The sequence below is a fragment of the Furipterus horrens genome, unplaced genomic scaffold, assembly GCF_987537825.1.
Source record: "Furipterus horrens unplaced genomic scaffold, mFurHor1.1.pri manual_scaffold_11, whole genome shotgun sequence".
In the NCBI taxonomy this organism is placed as follows: domain Eukaryota; kingdom Metazoa; phylum Chordata; class Mammalia; order Chiroptera; family Furipteridae; genus Furipterus; species Furipterus horrens.
The window spans coordinates 68988821-69009570 of NW_028327181.1; the positions used below are offsets into that span (position 1 = coordinate 68988821).

General features: G+C 40.4%; 1 protein-coding gene across 1 annotated transcript in view; it reads right to left on the minus strand.

The window, feature by feature from the left end:
• Window positions 1–4187: 4187 nt before the first annotated feature.
• The window catches only part of PPM1E (protein phosphatase, Mg2+/Mn2+ dependent 1E), a 107496-nt gene continuing 90933 nt past the window's right edge, over window positions 4188–20750 (minus strand). The window contains exons 3-7 of the mRNA XM_090292592.1: window positions 18543–18742; window positions 15903–16091; window positions 12886–13029; window positions 12576–12669; window positions 4188–6783 (exon numbers count right to left, since the gene is read on the minus strand). Coding sequence (XP_090148718.1) covers window positions 5756–6783; window positions 12576–12669; window positions 12886–13029; window positions 15903–16091; window positions 18543–18742 — 1655 coding nt within the window. The 3' untranslated portion in view covers window positions 4188–5755. The remainder of the gene's footprint in view (window positions 6784–12575; window positions 12670–12885; window positions 13030–15902; window positions 16092–18542; window positions 18743–20750) is intronic.

The window sequence follows — 20750 nt, forward strand, 5'->3', positions numbered from 1 at the left end:
ACTGGTGACTTAAAAGTGTGTTTCCTTAACCAATACTATACTTTCTTGTTCGTATTCGTTCTATTTCTATTCTAACAAAACTTGAGCAGGCAAATTGATGCAGATCATGTTAAATTCAAAAAGGGATACTGCCACTCTTCAAGACCGAGTGTAGTACTTTCACCACCACTAAATTACACAGTGAGTAAAAGTAAAAAACACATAATTCACAGACTGTACCTCAGCATTAACAGTTAATATATATTATATACTTTTATATCTAATATTTTTACAGTCACCAAATACACCATCATTAAGTACAAGTTACAGAAATGTGTAGAAACCATTAGTTAGAGGGTACTTATTGCTTACGTCAGCAAGCAGCAAATAGGGCACAGGATTTGAACTGAAAGGAACTACTTTCTATCACCAGTGGCATTAAGATATAACACTGCATTTCACAAAGCACTGCTTTTATCTAGTTTATAGAACCAAGAGCAGCATATATCAGACCAATACCACTACTTTAATATGTATTAAGAGTTTTAAAGGAATTACCTTACAGATGGTACCTAACTACATAAATATGCATGTTGTGGACAAATGAAAATTTGCTATTTTTTACAATATTGTTTTATACCTTGATCATACTAGAACTACTTTGCTTTATTTTCTAGAGGGCTACTGGTATGAGAATGGAGTTCACGCTGCTTATACAGTCAGACCTACAAGATCCAGACCCTTGAAGACGTGGTCTGTGTTAATCCTAATTTCACCCAACCATTTTTCCCCACGGAAAAAACCTGTCACTTGTACCTTCTTTTGTTTCATCTTCTTTATTCTGATCAAAAACATTAGCGTAGAATATCTTTTAAAATTTTTTTAAGCTTAGCTGAATGCTTTGGACTATAATTCTGCTGCCTCTGTTTTCTTGTTTCCTTATTAGATAATTTGATTTGAAATTGACAGTGCACCTGATGGGTTATTAACAAGATCTAGGGTCCAAAAATGAAAGGAGTGAAGTCTGTGTGTGGTGTGAAGCATCAGGCTGGTGAGAAGATTCTCTCCTATAGCTGGGCCATGTTTACTCCTCTTCAGCTCTGTGCCACAAGCCTTGAGAAAAGAAATGACTTCAAAACCAAGAGAAAACTAATAATCTACCTATATCCAGATTTTTTAAATAAAATCTGTAGATTAATGAGCTGATCATTGCTAAAGTGAAGCTGTTTTTACCCAAAGTATGCTATAGTCCTCTATTTTTAAAATCCTGGAATTTAGTCCTCCATTATGGATCTGAGGGACATAAATTGTATTATTATGTGAAAACATGTTAGGCAGCAAGAGCACTTAGTGCCTCCTAGTGGTATGAGAGGTGAGCACTGTAGCAGGTATGTTCCTGGCCATTGGCATGGCTGTAGTTAACCAGGAAGGGTAAAATATCATGTGGAGACATTCATGATTCTCAGAATCAGAGGCTGCTTTGCTGAATGAATCTGGTTATTAGTTTATTTGCTGTATTTAGTTGAAAATATGCTTCTAACTTGAAACTGCAGAAATGTCAAAAAGCAGATAGTTTTAAAATAGCAAATACAAATATATAAATGAGAAACACATGTCCTATTGCCAGTCTGAAGTTGCATGTAACGGGACTTGGGTGTTCTCCATTTCTAACTAAGGAGACCTCAGTCTCAGTAATGTGTATTCTCCTTTGTACTTGGCCGCTGGGCTCACTTTGGGCAGTACTTTCAGCCTCTTTCACACCAATTCATTCCCTTGCAGGAAATAGTTTTAGAGATGTTAAAACTAGTATTTTTCACTCACCAAAACCATTTCTTGTTTTATAGCGGTTTACCAGAGGGGACCCATAAACACAGTTATCTCCTGGAGGGTGGGCCCATTATAATATAGGCTTCCCCTGTTAGGTGAGCGCTCTAGGAACTCATCTCTTATCAGTGAGTGACAGCTGGCGTTGTCGTGAGAGGCTGCATTTGGCTTTTTTTTTTGAAGACTCAATGCATTTGTCCCTTTCATGATGGGTGATTTACGAGCACACCTGCCCACACCACGCTGATATTCAGTTTTTGCCCCCAAATGACATAACCCCTGTGCCCCATCCTCCCTATTCACCCAATCTGCCCCAAGTGCCTTTTTGTTATTGTTTCCCTGGATGAAAAGGGTTCTCAAACATTTTGTCAGTGTGGAAGAGGTAAAACAAAAAACTGAAGCACTATAAGGTATCAGAATCAACAAGTTCAAAAACTGTTCTGAGCAGTGGGGAAAAAAGTCTCAATAGGTGTATTGCATCAATGGAGAATACTCTGAAGTTTAAACATGTAAGAATAGAGGAATTCCGGTCAAGATGGAGGCACAGGTAAGTACAGCTTGCCTCCTTTCATGAGCACATCAAAATTACAACTAAACTGTAGAAGAGCCATCACTCAGAACAGTCAGAAATTGAGCTGAATGGAAGTCTGACAACTACAGAATTAAAGAAACCACATCCACCCAGACTGGTAGGAGGGGCACAGATGCAGAATGGACTGGTCCTACATCCATGTGGAGGATAAAAATCCAGGAGAGAGATCTCCAGAGCGAGGGGCCCCAGCCAAGGGTTCCAGTGCCAGTAAGTAAGTCCCCATAACTTCTGGCTGTTAAAACCAGCAGGGATTGAGTTAGTGGAAGAACCTGCTGGAGTCCCAAGAGTTCTTAAAAGACCCGCACACAGACTTACTCAGACTCACTCCCCTCTGAGCTCCAGCACCGGGATAGCAGCTCGAAAGGCACCAGTGGCATATGGGAAGGAAATGAAGTGTCTTGCATTAGGGCAAGAGCTGGGGACAGCTTTCTCCCATAGAGAACAGCAGGCAGAGACCCCTGTTCCTCTTCTGAACCCTCGCAACACAGGGCCACAGAGCTGGCAGGCAGGAACCATATCTGAGACTCCATAAACCTGGCCAGCACTGTTAGCCCATTCCTGGGGCTCCACCCCACCCAACTTATGGGCCCACCCAAGCTGTTAATAATGGCTTTTCCATATGGTAGGCGCATCTTTCACAGCTTCCTAAATCCTCTCACACAAGCAACAGCCTCGGCAAGCACCCAGCCCATGTATCTCTTACTAAGTGGCCCCAGGCCTGGCACTAGCAGCAGCCAGCCTGGGTTCACAGCTTGGCTTCAAAGGCATGGAAACCTCCAAGCCCTGCACAAGTGTCAGTCATCTGCAGACTGCTTTATAGCTCATGCAGGGTGGCCCTGGGCAGAACACCGGTGGGGGCTGACCTTGCCTGCACCACTGGGAAACCCTAGAGCCTGCACACCCAGTGGGCAGCTACAGACCACGTCAGAGCACCACCCCCTGCCCCTGCACAGCAGAACCTCCACGGAGGGCAGAGGTTGGTGGTCAGTGGTTACAGCCAGTCCTTGCAGCTGACTGGCCTGGGCAAATCCCTCCCATTGACATGCTAACAGCAATCAAGGCTCAACTATAAAAGGAGGGTGTATTTGGCCCATAGAAAGGGCGCACCTCGACTACCCAGCTTGGATGATTGAGGCGGCTGTGCCACAGGACCCTATGGGACACCTACCACATAAGGCCACACTACCAAGGCAGGGAGTTATAGCAGCTCTACCTAATACAAAGAAACAACAACGAGACAAACATGGCCCAAGTAAAAAAACAAAACTCTAGGAAAAGATCTAAACAAAATGGAGATAAACAATCTATCAGATGCAGAGTTCAAAACACCGGTGATAAGGATGCTCAAGGAACTTAGTACGGACCTCAGCAGCATAAAAAAGATTCAGTCAGAAATGAAGGACACACTAATTGAAAAAAGAACAACTTACATGAAATCAACAGTAAGGTGGGTGAAACTGAAAAATCAATGATTGGAACATAAGGAAGCAAAAAATAACCATAACCAATCAGAACAAGAATAAAAGAATCCAAAAAAAAAACAAAAACAAAAACGGGAACGGTGTAAGGAGCCTTTGGGACAACTTCAAGTGTTCCAACATTCCTATCATAGGGGTGCAAGAAAGAGAAAACAAGAAACTGGAAATCTGTTTTAAAAAATAATAAAAGTAAACTTCCCTAATTTGGTGAAGGAAATAGACATGCAAGTCCAGGAAGCAAAGAGTCCAAAACAAGATGGATGGTAAAGCCCACTCCAAGACATCATAATTAAAAGGCCAATGGTTAAAGATAATCTTAAAAGCAGCAAGAGAAAAGAAGTTAGTTGCCTACAGGGGAGTTCTGATACACTGTCAGCTGATTTCTCAAACTTGTGCAGGTTAGAAGGGATTCGCAAGAAATAATCCAAAGTCATGAAAAGCGGGGACCTACAGCCAACACTGCTCTACCCAGCAAAGCTATCATTCAGAATTGAAGGGCAGATAAAGAGCTTCCCAGACAAGAAAAAAATAAAGGAGTTCATCATCACCAAATCATTATCATGTGAAATGTTAAGAAAAAGATCAAAATTGTGAACAATAAAACAGCAAAAAATAATGTCTATCAACATTTGAATCTAAAAAACAAACTAAAAAGCAAACAAGAACAGAGACAGAATCATGGATACAGAGAGCATTCTGATGTTTGCCAGGTGGGAGGGGGGTGTGGAGAGTGGGTGAAGAGGTGAGGGGATTAAGAAGTACAAATAGCCACAGGGCTGTAAAGCACAGTATAGGAAAGGGATAGCCAAAAAACTTACACGTGTGACCCATGGACATGAACAAAGGTGGGGGGGATTGCTTTAGGGATTGGGGGTGCTGGGTGGAGGGGGACAAAGGTGGAAAATTGGGACCACTGTAATAACAATCAAAATATAATTAAAAATAAATATGTAAAAAGTACACAATTTTTTATAAAGTCCTGTTTGTGGGGTTCCCCCTCATATGCCTCTGCTGTCTGACTTTTTTTTTTTTTAAAGGCAGAAAAAATAGAAATGCTATTTGATTTTCTTTATAAATGGCAACTTAATTCTAGTATATTTGTACCTGACATCATCTCCATTAAACCAGTTTTATTCCTGAGATGAAGGTACAGTGAAAACATGTTAGCATCATAGGTTAAAACCAGTTGACAACGGTCTTCTAAAATGACAAATAATAAAAATTCCACCAAAAGCACCATAACAGGTTATGAAACTCCCAAATAGCTACAGCCCTAGGAAATACTTAATTCAAAAAAATATTCAGTCTTATGTTACAGAAAAAAAAAGTAAATCTTTTACTATATGCCACCTCACAAGTCTGAGAATATGACATTTTTACACTAGGTTCCTACTTTCATTGTTACCAGTTAAAACCCATATGGCTTTTAGTCTTCGCTTACTGAAAAAGGGGCAGGTGAAGAGTTTCCCTCGAGTCTTTGAGGAACATTCCCCAACTAAATCTAAGTCTGCATTAAGTTTTGCAAAGATATATTAGGCACATCAGACCAGATTTCAGCTGCGTTGAGATTTCAACACTACATCCTGACAAAAATAAGTAATTCACAAGCTTCCACTAGTGGTGTGAAAGGCAGGGGGGTGGGCTCGTATGTAGGTGTGGAAATATATCACAAGGGTCAGTTGTATAATTTTGCTAGTGAAACCATCAATACTTTTACTTAGATTGAAAATACTTGAGTTTTCTAGATACCTATTTACATTTAAGAATTGAGCCATCCATGGTTTCATAATGAACATATATTTCAGAAATGGTCTACCTTGTATCTACTCTGATGTGTTTTTATTGGGGGAGAGCTTAGCTAGCCTACTCTGAAGAGAAAGTATTATATTTTACAGCTCCAGGGAAGATCTGGGTGTGGAATATTATTACTTTTGCTGAGCTTCCTCATATTTTCATTGTACCCTTTCCAACCATTTTGCCTCCATGGTAGAGAACTTCTTAGCATCCTATTTCTCTTTCCATTTCCAGTAAGTGAGGACAGACTACTGCCTACTTTGTGGGAAGACTCTTGAGCAGAGAGGAATGAATTAAACTTTGGATTAAACCTGAATCCATGCCGTCTCTTTGAGTAGTGGTAGCATAAATGAGACAATCTAGAAACTCTCTTTCCTGGGAACTGGAACTGTTCGTTTTCCAACCTAGAACAGACAGGAGACAGACTCTCCTTTCTGTCTATCTGTTGCCCTGTTGAACCCACATTAAAGGAAGAAGGAAACTCTCCAGCACCACTCCATTCAGGAAATGATGACTGAACAGGTTTTTTATCCATTATTGCACCAGGACCAAACATCTCAACTGGTGGCAAACACTCAGCACTGTGAGGTTTGCCTGCTTCTGTTTGTGTGAGATCTAGGTAGCCTGGGGCTTCCAGCACACTGATCTGGGACCCTGGGCTCAGGCTAGTTCTGTCAGTGAAAGAATCCACACGCCCCTCATAGCCTAGGTCAGCTGGTGCTGAGCACTGGTGCTGAGGCCAAGGCCGCTTGCACTCTCCATGATTCTCCTTATCATCCCCACCGTCTTCTTGCCCTCCTTGAAAAGAGTTCTCTGTCCAATCTGATTCCTCACTAACATTCACAGCTTTGTTCATGTCCCTCAGAAATACCACAATAACAGTGATGTTATCACTTGACCCAGCATCACGAGCTGACGCCACTAATTTATGGGCGACCATGCTGCTGTCACCGTTGTTCTCCTTCAGATGGTCAGACACAACTTTCACTGCCTCGTCGGGGTTCACGGTGTCGTAGAAGCCGTCGCAGGCCAGAATGAGGTAGTCTTCCGTTCCGTCCAGCACGGTAGAGGCGGAGTCCGCATCCCCACAGATGTATGGCTTATGCTCAGCATCTCCTGGGGGAAGTAGAACACAGGTCAGATTTTGGTTTACATCAAATGGAAGAGTGTGTTCGGCCACTGTTGGGACTGACCACATTCTGCTGCCCTGGGATCTGAATTTACTGGTAAGAATTTGTAAACTAGTTTTAAATAAAATACAGACTTGAATTCTCTGTCAATCAGATGCTGCTTAGTCCTTACTCTCAGCTAAATAATTCCCATTAACTGGGCTTAATTATCTAGCTTAGACTGAATTTTATGCCCTCTCTAATATAAATTTGTTGCTGTACTGAAAAATTCAATCCTACATAGGAAAACCTTGTTGATTTAGATCAATTCTTTTACTGGTGGTTAGGTTTGATTCAATTGAGATTTGAGAGTAAATCCACGTTGAAAAACCAAAAGTTCTGGTCACTCTTCATGAAACACTTAATTCTTGTTCTACCCTTGTTTAGAAATAAAGTTTCGTGCTGCAAACACAAAGGAAGTCTTGAGTTATAAGAGATTTAAAAAGATTAAGTCCAACTCCCACAGCCAGGAAAAGTATCAGAAGCCTCAAAGGAACTAGAATGTTAGCCTCTTGGTTCCCAGTCCAATTTGTTTTCTATATTTTAAATCGTTTTGCTAATTCTAGAGAACAGTCTTTGTATGTTTTTGATCATCCCCCTGTCTTTTTTGCTGTTGTTCATTCTCTACTTGTGAGCAACTCTGAGGACCCCCAGAGCCCTATTGGCTGAGTTCATCCACCTACAGACTGACCTTTGAGCTGGGCCTTATCATCAGAGAAGGGCCGAAGACAGGCAACTGTTAGGGAGTAATGTGCAGTTGATTGAATATACAGTGCTGGGCGTAGAGATAGACTGGAGATCTTGACCCCACACTTAGCTAGGTTTCTGTCACCAGGAGTACTAAGATAATTCATAATCTACAATGCAGTTTGGAACTTCCAAGTCCTGAGCACTTCCAAATCCATTCCTCGTTTTCCTGTAGTTATTTGGAGAGAAACTAGCAAAAGGGTCCTTAGCCTATTCGGTAACCAAATAGTGTATTATTGCAACAAGGGATACTCATTTCTTTACATAAAAAAAGAGTATTAAGCAATAATACCTAAATTAGGGTATCATAATTCATCGGTAAACAATAGTTTTTAAAAATTAACAAAGTGCATTTTATCATTTGTAAAACAGGGACATGCAGCACAGTGGTTTGAGGGTGCCAGGACTGGAGTCGGATTGTCTGGGTCCAAACCCTAGCACTTTTAAAAACCCTCACCTCTTACTCTCCTTTCCACTGCACTAACACGACTTTTTGACTAGGGGAAGTTAAAATGAAGATCAGTATACTTCAGTGATACATTATCACTTCCTGGTATCTGTTATAGTTTCTCCTACCCGAGTAAGGTTCTCTCCAACATTTCACATCCCTTTTTCGTCTTCACGTGGGCCCAGAAAACGAATAGGAGCCCTATGGATAACTGATAGCACCGGCACGGGCCATCTGCCCTCTCTAGTAGGTTGCACGGGATACCCTGGAACAATAAATATTTACCTGCATTAGCTTATAGGATAAGAAGCTATCCTGTTCATCCGGTAGCCAGAACCATCTTCCTCAAGCATGCTTTTGATTTTGTCAACTTTACTTCTGTGCTATATCAGCTTATTAAGCTAATTAAAACTACTAGTCATGGGGTTCAGTGTCCTTCACCAATCCACTTCACAAATTTCCCCATCCACCTGACAGTATTATTATCATTATTAGTGTCTGAATTCCAACTCTAAAAATAAATGTGATCTGACTCATACTGTTCTCAAAAATCTTGTTTTAGTGCTTCAATTAAAAGGCTACTGCAACTGTTAGTTTAGAACAGAACATACAAAGATTTGCACAGAGGAAATGCTGCCAAAATTCTGGCTTTTCACCTGCTCTACTGTTTCATGTCAAATTCATGACATTTCGCCCCCAAATTTGGTAGGAGGGCATGATTATCCATTTCATGGTAGAAATGGCAACATCCTTTTGTCTTCAACCTCCTCTCTCCATATGCTAGGAAACATCATGCTTCTGTCAACTTTGGATCATAAATCTGAACGGCTCACGGGGAGAAACATTTTTAAAAGCTTTTCATTTTTAAAGATTTAGGAGTCATTTTTTTCCAAAGTAAAGTTCAACTCGGCTTAGGAATCCTTTTTTTTTTTTTTTTTTTCCTGGTCTCTATTTAACCCTCTTTTATTCCATGAGCTTAACAAATCACATTTTTCAACTCACTCTTCCAACTAAACTACTGAATTGGGCAGATGGCCTAATTTCCTGCTTCAAAGAAAATTAAGTCTATCAGGCTTGAATTCCCACAATTCCTCTCTTCTTTAAAAAGAAAAAGAAAATCTGTATAGGTTCACCCATATCAGCTACCAGTTGCCTTCTGTCTCTAGGACTCTTCAATTTCTCTTCTACTTGCTCTCTTCTTTTATCCTACAAACGTGATCTGATCTAAAATGTCATCCTAAAAAAAATAAAAGCAACCCTTTTCCAAATCAGCTTTTCCCTCAAGTCGTACACCGTTTCTCTTCATCACCAACTTGTCCAAGAAACCAAATGTACATGTGCTCCTTTATGTTATTGCTCATTTTCTCTCACCTGTTTTCTGGTTTTTATACCTACTGATCCAAAACATTTCTCTCAAACGTTACCAGTGATAGCCCTGGCCAGGTGGCTCAGTTAGTTGGAGCATCGTCCTGTACTCCAAGGCATTGGCGGTTGGATCCCCGGTCAGGGGTGTACAGGAGGCAGCTGATTGATGTTTCTCTCTCCCCCAACTAAAGAAAATCAGTAAACATATCCTCGGGTGAGGGTTAAAAAAAATGTTAACCAATTATAGTAAATTCTCAGTGTTGTCAATAGTTTCTGCAATTCTGAGTGAGTTTACATATAATAAAACCAATTACCATAGGCTAATTGATATAAACAAGAGTTAAGTTCCTACAGCATCTCAACAACGTTACAAAATAATACTGAACGAAACATTATTCAAGGACCTGCTGTATTTCCTATTTTCAAAATTCCAGGTCTTTTTTTTTTAACCCTTCTCACTTGACCTCTACAGCACTTGACCCTGTTGACTACTTACTCCTAGAAACCCTCTTCCCCTAGCATCTGTGTTACCCCACTTCTGTAACTCTGATCCCCTCATATGTCCTTCACTGGCTCCTTCACTTACTAACAGCACTAACAATCACTGTGTGCTAAGACTGTGCCAGAGAGTTCAAGTGTGCCGTGTTTATTGTGCCATTTAATACAAAACTCCATGAGTTGGGTACTGTTATTGTTCACACTTTATAAGGAACAAATGGACACAGAGAAGTGAATTTCCCAAGGCCCACAGCTTGTAAAGCAGCTGATCAAAGATGCAAATCCAGGGGGTGCAACTTCATTATGCTATTCTACCTTAAGTAATGAGGCTCTCCCTTTCCACACTACATATTCTTAGACAACCAATTAAAAAAAATTATATATATTAAAACAAAACTTAATAGGTTACTAACATTATTGCCAAAACAGATCAGTTCCCCTATTGCTATCTCCAACTCAGAACTCTGCTAAGCTCCAGATCTGTTATTTCCAGCTGCACACAAATCATCCCCTCCAAGATTTCCCGCAGGTACCTAGACTAAAATATCTCCAAGATGAACTCAGCATCTGCCCTCCTCCCCACCCCCCAAATTGCTGCTGCTTTATTACAAACACTTCATCATCTTCTCAGTCCCGTCAGTCAGGAACCTGGAAGTTCGCTTTCCTCTTTAGCACAAACTGTCATTTCTGTCCCATCAATTCATACCCTTCTCTGTAGCCCTTTTTAGCTGCCTCACCTCTGTTAACAAACTATAAACAGCCTCCTGAATGGTCACTCATCTAAGCTTTCTACTCTAGTCTGTCTTCCAAACCACCATTACAAACACAGATACAAACCTGGTCATAGGGGCCTCTGCTCATCACCTGGTTAAGCCCAACTACTTAGCCCCTTCACAGCCTGCACCAGCACTTCCCTCCTACCACTCCCACCTCCAGCCCACTGTACTGCTGCTGTTCCTAAAACACGGCACGCTCTTTCAGACACCCATGTATTTGTATGTATTCCTTTGTACCTGGACTCCCTCCCTGAGCACCATGGAAATGCCCAACTCAAGGCGCTTCTCTGAGGTCTGCCTTATTCTCTCTTAGATTGTTACTTATTCAAGGACATTCTTCCCCTGCTCTCATTTCCCCTTGTGTTCTATTTTCAGAAACAAATGCCAAGTATCCTTAGTAAAGCTGGTTCTATAATAGGCATTAAAATTACCTCTCAATACCCTAACAAAGACGGGAAGATCAAGAGGAAGAGGTGTTTGGCTGGAGTTGTCAAAAATAATTCTGTATGGGGTATGTTTTAGAAGTGAGAAATTTCCCGTTTGGTCTTATTCCAGAGTTACCAAGAACTCTTATCAGTCATAAGGTAAAGCCAACTTTCCGTTTTTCAGGAGGTATTTGCAGAATTTTTCTCTTGCTCACCCTTGTGCTGCTAACATGTGGGCCACTTCACAGCTTGCGAGCACCTCCCCCAAGAGTGGGAGAGCCTCACACCAGTGGTGAAACTGAATCAGTCCTTTCAGGTTTTGTTAATGTCCTGGGATTTCTTGGTAATGACAAGCAAAATGTGGGGATTAGAGGTGAAGTCCATGTGTCCATGTTATACCTGTGTCAAACTGATTCATTGCTTTCAGGGGCAGTGCCTGAGAACCGCAGTACACGTGCAGGGTACGCATAGTACCCATATAGACACTCACATATTTATTCTTTTAAAAAAAAAGAAAGCAAGCAACAGAAAATGAAGCTAAGGCATAAAACCTAAAATAATAAGCCTGGGTGCCAAAGTGAAACCCAGACAGAAACTGGACTATAGCTCAGTTCTTTGAACTTACTCCCTTGCATTTTGTCCAGTCAACTTAGCTGTTTACTCTCAAGTTTTAGACAGAGTTTTGTTGACATTCCCCTTCTTTTGAAGAATTTAGGTCCCAGGGAGCAGATTCTTTGAAATCCCAGGGTTATCTGGCAAATTATTACATTCTTCATATAGAAAATTTTTTATCATCTAAAAAGCACAATGTTTTCCCCATGGATTTGTTGTTGTTTATGTCACTTTAGAATTCATAAGTGACATAAAGATGTAAGCAAGGTAAATATGGGGGAAAGCTTCCATTCTCTGGAAAATAATGACTTAAACCCACCTGACCCAAAATAGAATGAAATGAGGATTGCTATGGTTTAAGCAGATTTGGGTACCAAAGATTAAAGGCTTCCATTAAAAAAAAAAAAAAAGGTATAGAAACTAGCCCTGACTGGTGTGGCTCAGTGGTTGGGCATTGTCCCGCAAACTGAAAGGTCGCAAGTTTGATTTCCAGTCAAGGGCACATGCCTGGTTTGCGGGCCAGGTCCCAGGTTTGGGGTGTGTGAGAGGCAACCCACACACTGATGTTTCTCTCCCTCTCCCCTTCCTCTCTCTCTAAAAATAAACTTTAAAATCTTTAAATAAAAAAGGATAGAAACTAGTAAGTTCTGCATTACCTAATATAGTTCCCTTTTAATTAATTAAAGTATATAAATGAGGTTAGTTAAATAAAATTACAAGAGGCATCATCCAAGTATTATTTTAAATAATAATAAACACACTGATAATACAAATTTTCATCTCAGGTTCCCTTATATCAGAGTTAATATAAGACAACGAGCCAGAAGAGGACAGTTTAGAGAAACAAAAATTAATTGGTTTTTCCTACCAATAGCTCTGGAGACTGATAGACTCCCATTCACTCTCCAGGCACCGAACCAGACCACACAACCTCCAAGAGCCTCAATTCGCTGCTTTTCATCCTAAACAGCAATGCAATAAAAAGAAGCAAATAATTAGATACATAATTTATTCATCTACTTTAACAGTAAACAGATATAATACTCATCAGCTTCCTGGAAAGGTTCTCTTTATTTCTCCTTTGGAAGGTGGGCATGGTTGCTGAGATAATGGTGATAATTATGGTACTTAAATGAAACTTAATTAATAACTGCCTTTGTGGAACAGACCATACTTACCTCTCTGTCTGGTTTGTGTGGCTTCATTAGTTCAACAGCTTGGCCCTTTCTCACAAGCATAACCTGGGAATCACCCACCCAGGCCACATGTAGCATGTTGCCTCTGATAAAAGTCACCACTCCTGTGGTCCCACATCTTAAGCTCTGAAAATAGTTTAAATAAAACTGGAGTCAGTAAAAATATCACAATCTCATTGAGAAGCAATTTAGAGTTGATACCTTCGAGTTGGGAGCTAGGTTATTAATAATTCAGTTTCACAAATAAATAGCAATTCTTTTTTCTAAATTTGAATTTCTCATTTTTATGTGCATGTATGTATTTATGTATGTACACACTCAGATTTGTTTGAGCTATGCAAGGCAGGGACAAATATTAATTCCATTCTATATACAGGTAAGAAAGCTATCGTAGGTTATATGACTTGTCCAAGGGTAGGTAACTCATTAGTACACAAAAGAGAAAATTCTTCTTCCTGCTAGTCCAGTGCTGAATCTACTATATATCAACTCTACAAGTGAAGATTACCATATTGTGGTCTCTGTTTTGTTATTGAACTATTACTGTATGTTTAGTGGGAAGAGTCCTCGCTTTCCAAAATAATATAAAAGCATCTGACTGGTACACAAATGCTCCCATACTCTGGAGAGTAAGACAGGAGCCAATAGATAACATTAATTTCCTGGAGTGAATGCTAAGATGCTTATACCTTAAAACAAACAATTTTAGGGGCCTTTTGAAACTACATAAAGAACTGACAGCCTAGGGCCCTGGCTGCTGTGGCTCAGTGGATAGAGTGTCGGCCTATCGATTCCCGGTCGCTGGTTCAATTCCCAGTCAGGGCACATGCCTGGGTTGCAGGCCAGGTCCCTAGTTGGGGGTGTGTGAGAGGCAAGCACACATTGATGTTTCCCTCTCTTTCTCCCTCCCTTCCCTTTGCTCTGAAAATAAATACAATCTAAAAAATAATAATAAAAAAAAGAAAAGCTACCCCCCTCCCCCAAAAGAACTGACAGCCTGGACTTTTCACCGCAATGGCTCAGTACCACTGTACTTAATGCTCTTGGTAGTACTATACTAAAATGACGTCTCCATTTGACATGAGTCACCACCAAATGAGCATGATTTTCTGTTACTAAGGACTTGGCCTAAATTAGAACCAGTGCGTCATGGGTGGTAAAAGGCCCCTTGTAACCAGTGCGAAAAACAACTTCTCATTTTCCCTATATAGAGAAAGTCTGTTATAAATCCTCACCCACCAATAAAATGTCTTCCCACACAGGCTGTTCAAAACCTTAGTCCCTGGAACACATGATAAAGACACTTCAGTGCATATGCCCTGGAGAGAACAGGAGGCAGGGCTGCTTCACAACAGGAATAGCTGCTTTCCTCCCAGCAGCTAGCAGCACATGGAAGCACAGGGAGAAAGGCAACTGTTGAGACAAAACTAAATTACTGTATTCAGGAGAACTACTGGCAGGACGGAGAAACACTAGGATCACTGGCAAAGCAAATCAGGTGAACATGGGCAGAAAAAGGCCATACTTTTGAGGGCAGAGGAAGAGGGACAGAAGAGAGGATGGAGAAGGCAAGTGATTGTCTTAGTTTCCATGCTGGTGATTACAGATCGCCTCTCAGGGGCCAGGTCTTGGTCCTCAGTCAGAATGATGACAGCCAGTAGCTCCAAAGCAGACAGCCAGGCAGTGCTGGTGCATAAGAGACTGGGAAGGTGTGAGGTCAACACTGTATTCTGGTCTCTAGCCCTGCGCCTCTATATGAAGACCTCGGTGGTTGCTGTTGGTAGATTTACGTATTAATGTAAACCTGGGGTGCAGATGGGGAAATAGAGAATATTTCCCTTGCTTAATACCAAATGGTTCTGAATTACTGTTTCATTAATTCCAAGGCCCTCTACTGTTGTACAGCATAACTATGAGATCAAAGAAATTGATTAAAATTATTACTCTGGTCTCTCCAAGTCCATTTCTAAAAGAGTTAATGTTTAGATCATAGGGCAGGAATCTTATGTGTATATAAAACTAATTATGTTTAAGAATTAAAAATTACTTTCTATTGGCTCCCAGTTAGAAATGAATATAAAGTAACACAATTATGTACCCCTAACAATACTTATAATTAGAATAAAATTTTTACTTTTAGATCTTAATATAGATTCCCTGTCATTCATTAAGAGTAAAAACCTCAAGTCTGACTAACCTTAAGAAATTAGGACATGAGTTCTGACTTTTCTTCCTGTTAAGAAACAATCAGTTCAAGGATCATCTAAGGATTCACTGTCTCCAAGCAAATTTTCCCACAAGAGATACACAGCAAAACACTGCCAGCCCATTTAGAACTAAATGTATGGGAGTAATCCCAGCTTTTGTTTCTTTTTTAGACCATTGTTTTAATCACCAAATCCAAATTTTACCAGCAACTCTGCTTAGAAAGATGATCCTCGTGTGAACCTGACAGGCCATAGTGAATAAGAAAGACAAAACTCACCTGCCAAATTCAGCCATGGACTGCCTTTCTAGAAAATTACAGCTTGGGAGTTTCTATACAGTATCTCACAGCACCCCACTAAAACTCTTCCTGAAGACAGAATTAGTACTACTAAAGAATCCAATACTGCAGATCAAGGAGAAAGTTTGGAAAAGAACTTTAAATAATGCCTGCCCCTTCCCTGGCCTGTGTGGCTCAGGTGGTTGGAGCATCATCCCATACACCAAAAGGTTGCAGGTTTGATTCCCGGTCAAGGCACATGCCTAGGTTGTGGGTTCAGTCCCCAGTCAGGGCGCGCAGGAGAAGGCAACTGATTCATGTTTCTCTCTTGCTTCAATGTCTCTCTCTCTCCTCCCCTTCCTTTCCCCTCTTTCTAAAACCAATGAGCATGTCCTCAGGTGAGGATAATAATAATGCCCGTCCGAAAAGAGAAGATCCAAATGTCCCTTTAACCACAGACCAAGCTGAGCTCAGTCAGTGCAGCCATGACTGGAATTTAGGAGAAAGGGCATACCTCCCTGGCTGCTTTCTGCACAAACCGCTCGTCAGTGACCCGGAAGGCCCGGCACAGGGCCTCGGCAGGGTCACGGGGGAACGCCTCCTGGCGTACCAGGTTAACGTGCAGGTGGATGGACGCATAAATAGCAGCATCCACTCCTCCGTGGCCATCGAACACTGCAAAGTAAGCTTGTTCTTCCTGGTCCTGTCAAAAGAAATGCAGAAACAGTTAAGGGAGTAAGGTTAGCATGATTCAATGAGCCAATCCCCTCGCTGTGGCCCATCCTCCTCTACGGCATTTGTCACCAGATAACGAGACCAAATGTTTCCCTTTTCTGACATGTCTGATCAACTGCTGAAATACCTGCAATATCAGGGCATCTGTGTTTACATCAGAGCACTGGAACACATCATGCCCAATTAGCTCAGGCTGAAGTGCCCTCTCTGTGAAAGTTGTCTTGCACCATGGAAACCACCCACATGCGAATTGCTTTTACAATTTTGAGGGGAGAGGAAGGAAAGAGAAGGTATGAGGAGGAACTGAACAAAAGCTGTTCTGGATTGAGTGTTTTTCCAAAAAGAAAAGCATTTTAATCATAAAATTAGAAACTAAGAACAATAGAAAGTAATTGGCCTTCCAGCACATTTCAAAGCCAATTATGTTAGGTTGTTTAAAACACAGAGATAGTGAAAGCATACACATACTTCTAAATCTCCCTAATAAATCATTCATGGTCACACTGAATTCTCACCATAAATAACAGTTTAAACTAGTTGGCAAAGCTTGAACCACAACTGATGTCCAAATGCCCGTAACACTTTACCTTGTCCCCTAATCCAAGATTCCACTGCCTTCCTCTTGGCCTTGCCCACCCACCCGCCCACTGCCTGAAGTGGTGAGACAAGTGCCAGAGGAAGGGCTTGGGGACCTGTGCTTTGTCCTGACAAAGGAAGCCTGATCACAAGATTACATCAAAACAATTAGGTAGTTTGCTTCTTAAACTCAAGTGCAGAAATATCAGATCTAGTTTGCTTAGGAGATCTGTAACTCACTGAACTATGAGTCCTGGACCCCCTTTAGGCAACAGTATGTAATGATTTTCATTTGTAAGTCTTTCCCAATCCTTGGGTTCTATGAGCTTTGATGAGTCCAGGTCCTGTCATTCAAAGCATCATGAATATACAAAGTAAATCATATAATTTTCTTGTGCTTGTTTTCCCATCTGTTCGGTAGGAATGAGTTGCCCTATCATGGGGATTTGAAGGACTACCAAAACAACATGTGTTTTTGTACTTTGGAAAAGTTCTTTTAAAAGGTATACTACCTTTACGTAAGTACCACATAAAATACCCTTAGAATAATGATAATATTATGAAGTCTATATCTACTACAGACATTACAACTAGTTAATTTGGCAATCCAATGAACACCATCTGTACTGCCATTGAAGATTAACTAATTAATAAAACTATCTAGAAAAACATTCTTCACATGTAGAACCTGTACTGAAAAGTAGTACTCATTTTTAAACAACTCAAATGGCAGAATAAGGGTAAAATCGAAAAACAACATATATAAGCAGTTTTTAAAAGATGAGTGAGCTGTTGTGGGATTATCACAAAGAGGGAGGGGGCAAGAATACCTTTACTGGGACATGAGAATATAATTAAACAATGTGAGAATGATGGGGAGATTCTTGGTATAGCATCCAGAAGGAGCCAAATGGATCTCTTAAATAATTAGTATAGCTTCTGAAAGTTAAAAAAGAAATCCTGATGTTTTCCCTGTTATAAAGATGGTGTACATTTATTTGGCCTGATAAAGGAGGTGTAAAGGTAAATATTTATAATCCCACATTCATAGTTAACCAACTTTTTCTCTCTATATATATATAAATGAAGAAAATACTGTGCTTTGTAGAAATTACTGCACTGTAATTTCTAAGTTATGGACTTGAGTGCAGGAAAGAGGCAAGTGACAGGGAAAAGAAACAAACCTACCTCTGTTTGTATTACTATAACACATTTAATAGAAAGAAGAGGAACATAACAAGAACATGGTTATTAAGCTGACAAGGCTCATATGATCCAATTTGTCAATCACAGAGATTCAGGAAATGTAATTCCAGCTACTTTCCTATCTCAGAAACCAAGATTAAAAAAAAAGCCACATGAAATCAGAAAACTGTCTCAGGCTCAAATTCATTCTTTTATGTTTGTGTTTTGTGTTGCTTTAGCAACACATTAATATAGAAACTTAATAAACACCACTTTCTTATACTATCAAAACAGTTTTCTTTAAAAGAAAAACAGCTTTATTGCGATATAACAGTTTTCTTTTTTACTTGTATATTTATAGAATAGCTCTGGAAGGTTACACAAGAAACTGGTAATTCCCTTGCCTTCATGGAGGGGAACTGAGTATCTGACCAAGATAAAAGAGAGATTTATTTTCCTATTCTAAACCATGTGACTGCATTACCTAGTCAAAATAGTTCCTTTCCTATTGTCTACTGCAAGCAGATTTGTGCCACTTTGCCTTCGGTCCCATTCTAACCTATCTGAGATATTATTAGAAGTATATTAGGAGTTGTTAGAAAACAGGACCGTCAAGGTGTTTTTCTTACATCTCATCAACTTCAGAAGAGCCCTTTACCTCTAGGTTGAAGAGCATATTAAAGTCAGGAATGCAGACATGTTTGTCCTCCATTTTCCTGCGCATGTTTTTGATCGCATGGATTGATGTCTCATAATAAAGCTGGGGTCTCTTTCGGAGAGGGAAGTCTTTCACCCAGCTGCAGCAAATCTCGTGTAGCTTGCTGAAGACAGAGCGGGCCAATTTCACTGTCTCGATCTCTGCGAAAGCAACACAGAAACCCCCAATGAAGAACCTTATAAAACTGCTTTTCAGTTGCCTGACTGGTAAAGACAGAAGTAGGTCATGTTAGTCAAACTTCTCCTCAACAGAAGAAATTCCTCCTCAAAAGAAATGAAATGTTGCTTCTGCAGAGAAAAGGACAACCCATCTAGGAGAGTCAGCCAGCAGCCGCACTAAGACAATCCTTGTGTCGTGAGGAGAAAAGCGCTGGGCAGGGCTGGAAGCTTGCCAGGGCTGGGTGTTTGGGAGCCCACAAAGTGCTCTGGCCCCTGCTATCAAGTGCCGGGCACTGGTGCCCTTTTGGTTGGCTGCCACGGTTATCTGGAGAGCTTAGAGGAATGACTGAAATAGGAACAGTGGTTACCCAGCTAATTGGAATATGAAAGGCCTATGACAAACATTATTTATTCACAAACTATAGGAATCAGGAGAGTTTACCTTGATTACCATTTGTCTTTGTCTCCCTCTCCCTGACCTTCTTTACCTCCTTCCAGTTCCCTAACTTCTCTCCTTACCTGATTATAATTTGGAAGTAAATTATATATTTTTGTTATTGGATGTATTTTTAAATTAAAGCTTTAGGCAATAGCTTAAATAGTTTAGCTAACAGGTTAACAAAGCTTTCTATTTATCTAAGGAAAAAGTACTTAAATTCTATGTGTAACATTGGATAGAAAAAAAAAGGGCAATCAGAGGACTCTTTACCCCTAGACTATTAAGCGTACTACCTGGCCTATTAATCGGAGCTGACTAACTGATTTCTGAGGCTGACTTGCATCCCTCAGTGTGTGGACAGATGGGAAAGAATGCCTTTTAAGCAACACTGAATAGTATTGCCCAGATTGTCCCTCATATCATCTCCACTCAAGTTGTCCTCACTTCAAGTTGCAACCATTGAAATAACCAAAGGGAGATTAGGTTTTCTCGGGCCAGTATTTTAGAGGTTCATCCTACATGTCAGGTTAAAAAAAATTAGAATCCTCAATTACTAAGTCAGATATAGCGTGACAGCCTGAGAAAACGTGTGCCATATGGGCAATGGCTGTGCACACTCCTGCAATCCAACACAAACCCCGGAGAGGGACGGTGTGTTCTCAGAAGGGCCTGGGAACTTACGGGTCTCATTTTATATTCTTCGCCCTATCACTGCTTAAATCTGTGACTACAGTTCAGTTTTCTTATTCAAGTTTCTTTTTTAAATGACTGTCCAGAAACTGACTGCAAGGTTTTTGTTGCTTTTTTCCTCATTAAGATAACACAGGGCGGTAAATCATGTTTTGTGGCTTTGTCTCATTGACATTTTTATGTAACTGAAAAACCAAGGGTACATTCAAAAGGAGAATTTCAAAGATTAAATAAAACCTGAGATGTGTGTAAGAGGGATACTGAAGCCAAGAGACAACCCAACATTTTGATTGTTTCAAGCCACTCCAATCTCTTATTTTGAAGCACCAGTTGCCAGAGACTCTCTCCTTCAGCCAAAAAATTACCTGTTTGTTTCACTCCACCCCATCTGGACCCTGCATTTGGGTGTGCATTTCACTCAGTCACAATAGCGGATAGCAGAATGATAAATGAATTCAGAAACTTTGAGGGAGAATAGAGCTGGGTGAAACAAATAACTGATATTAACTATCATGATAGTTAACAAATTCCCAGATAATCATATAAACCATTATATCTTTCTTTGATTTCCATATTACTCTTATTATATAGACCTAGATTGTTGAACAAGGTAGCTTCCTAGCTACATGTGGCTACTTCACTTTAATTAAAATTAAATAAAATTTAATATTTTGGTCATATTTGCTATATTTCAAGTGCTCAACAACTACATATAGCCAGTGGCTACCACACTGAACAACACAGGTAGAGAACATTTCCATCACTGTGCTGTCTACTGGATAGTGAAGCGTAGACAGGTTCCATTGGTTAGGGGAAGCAATACCAGCTGCCACTAATATTTAGTAAAACACTAGATCTGTC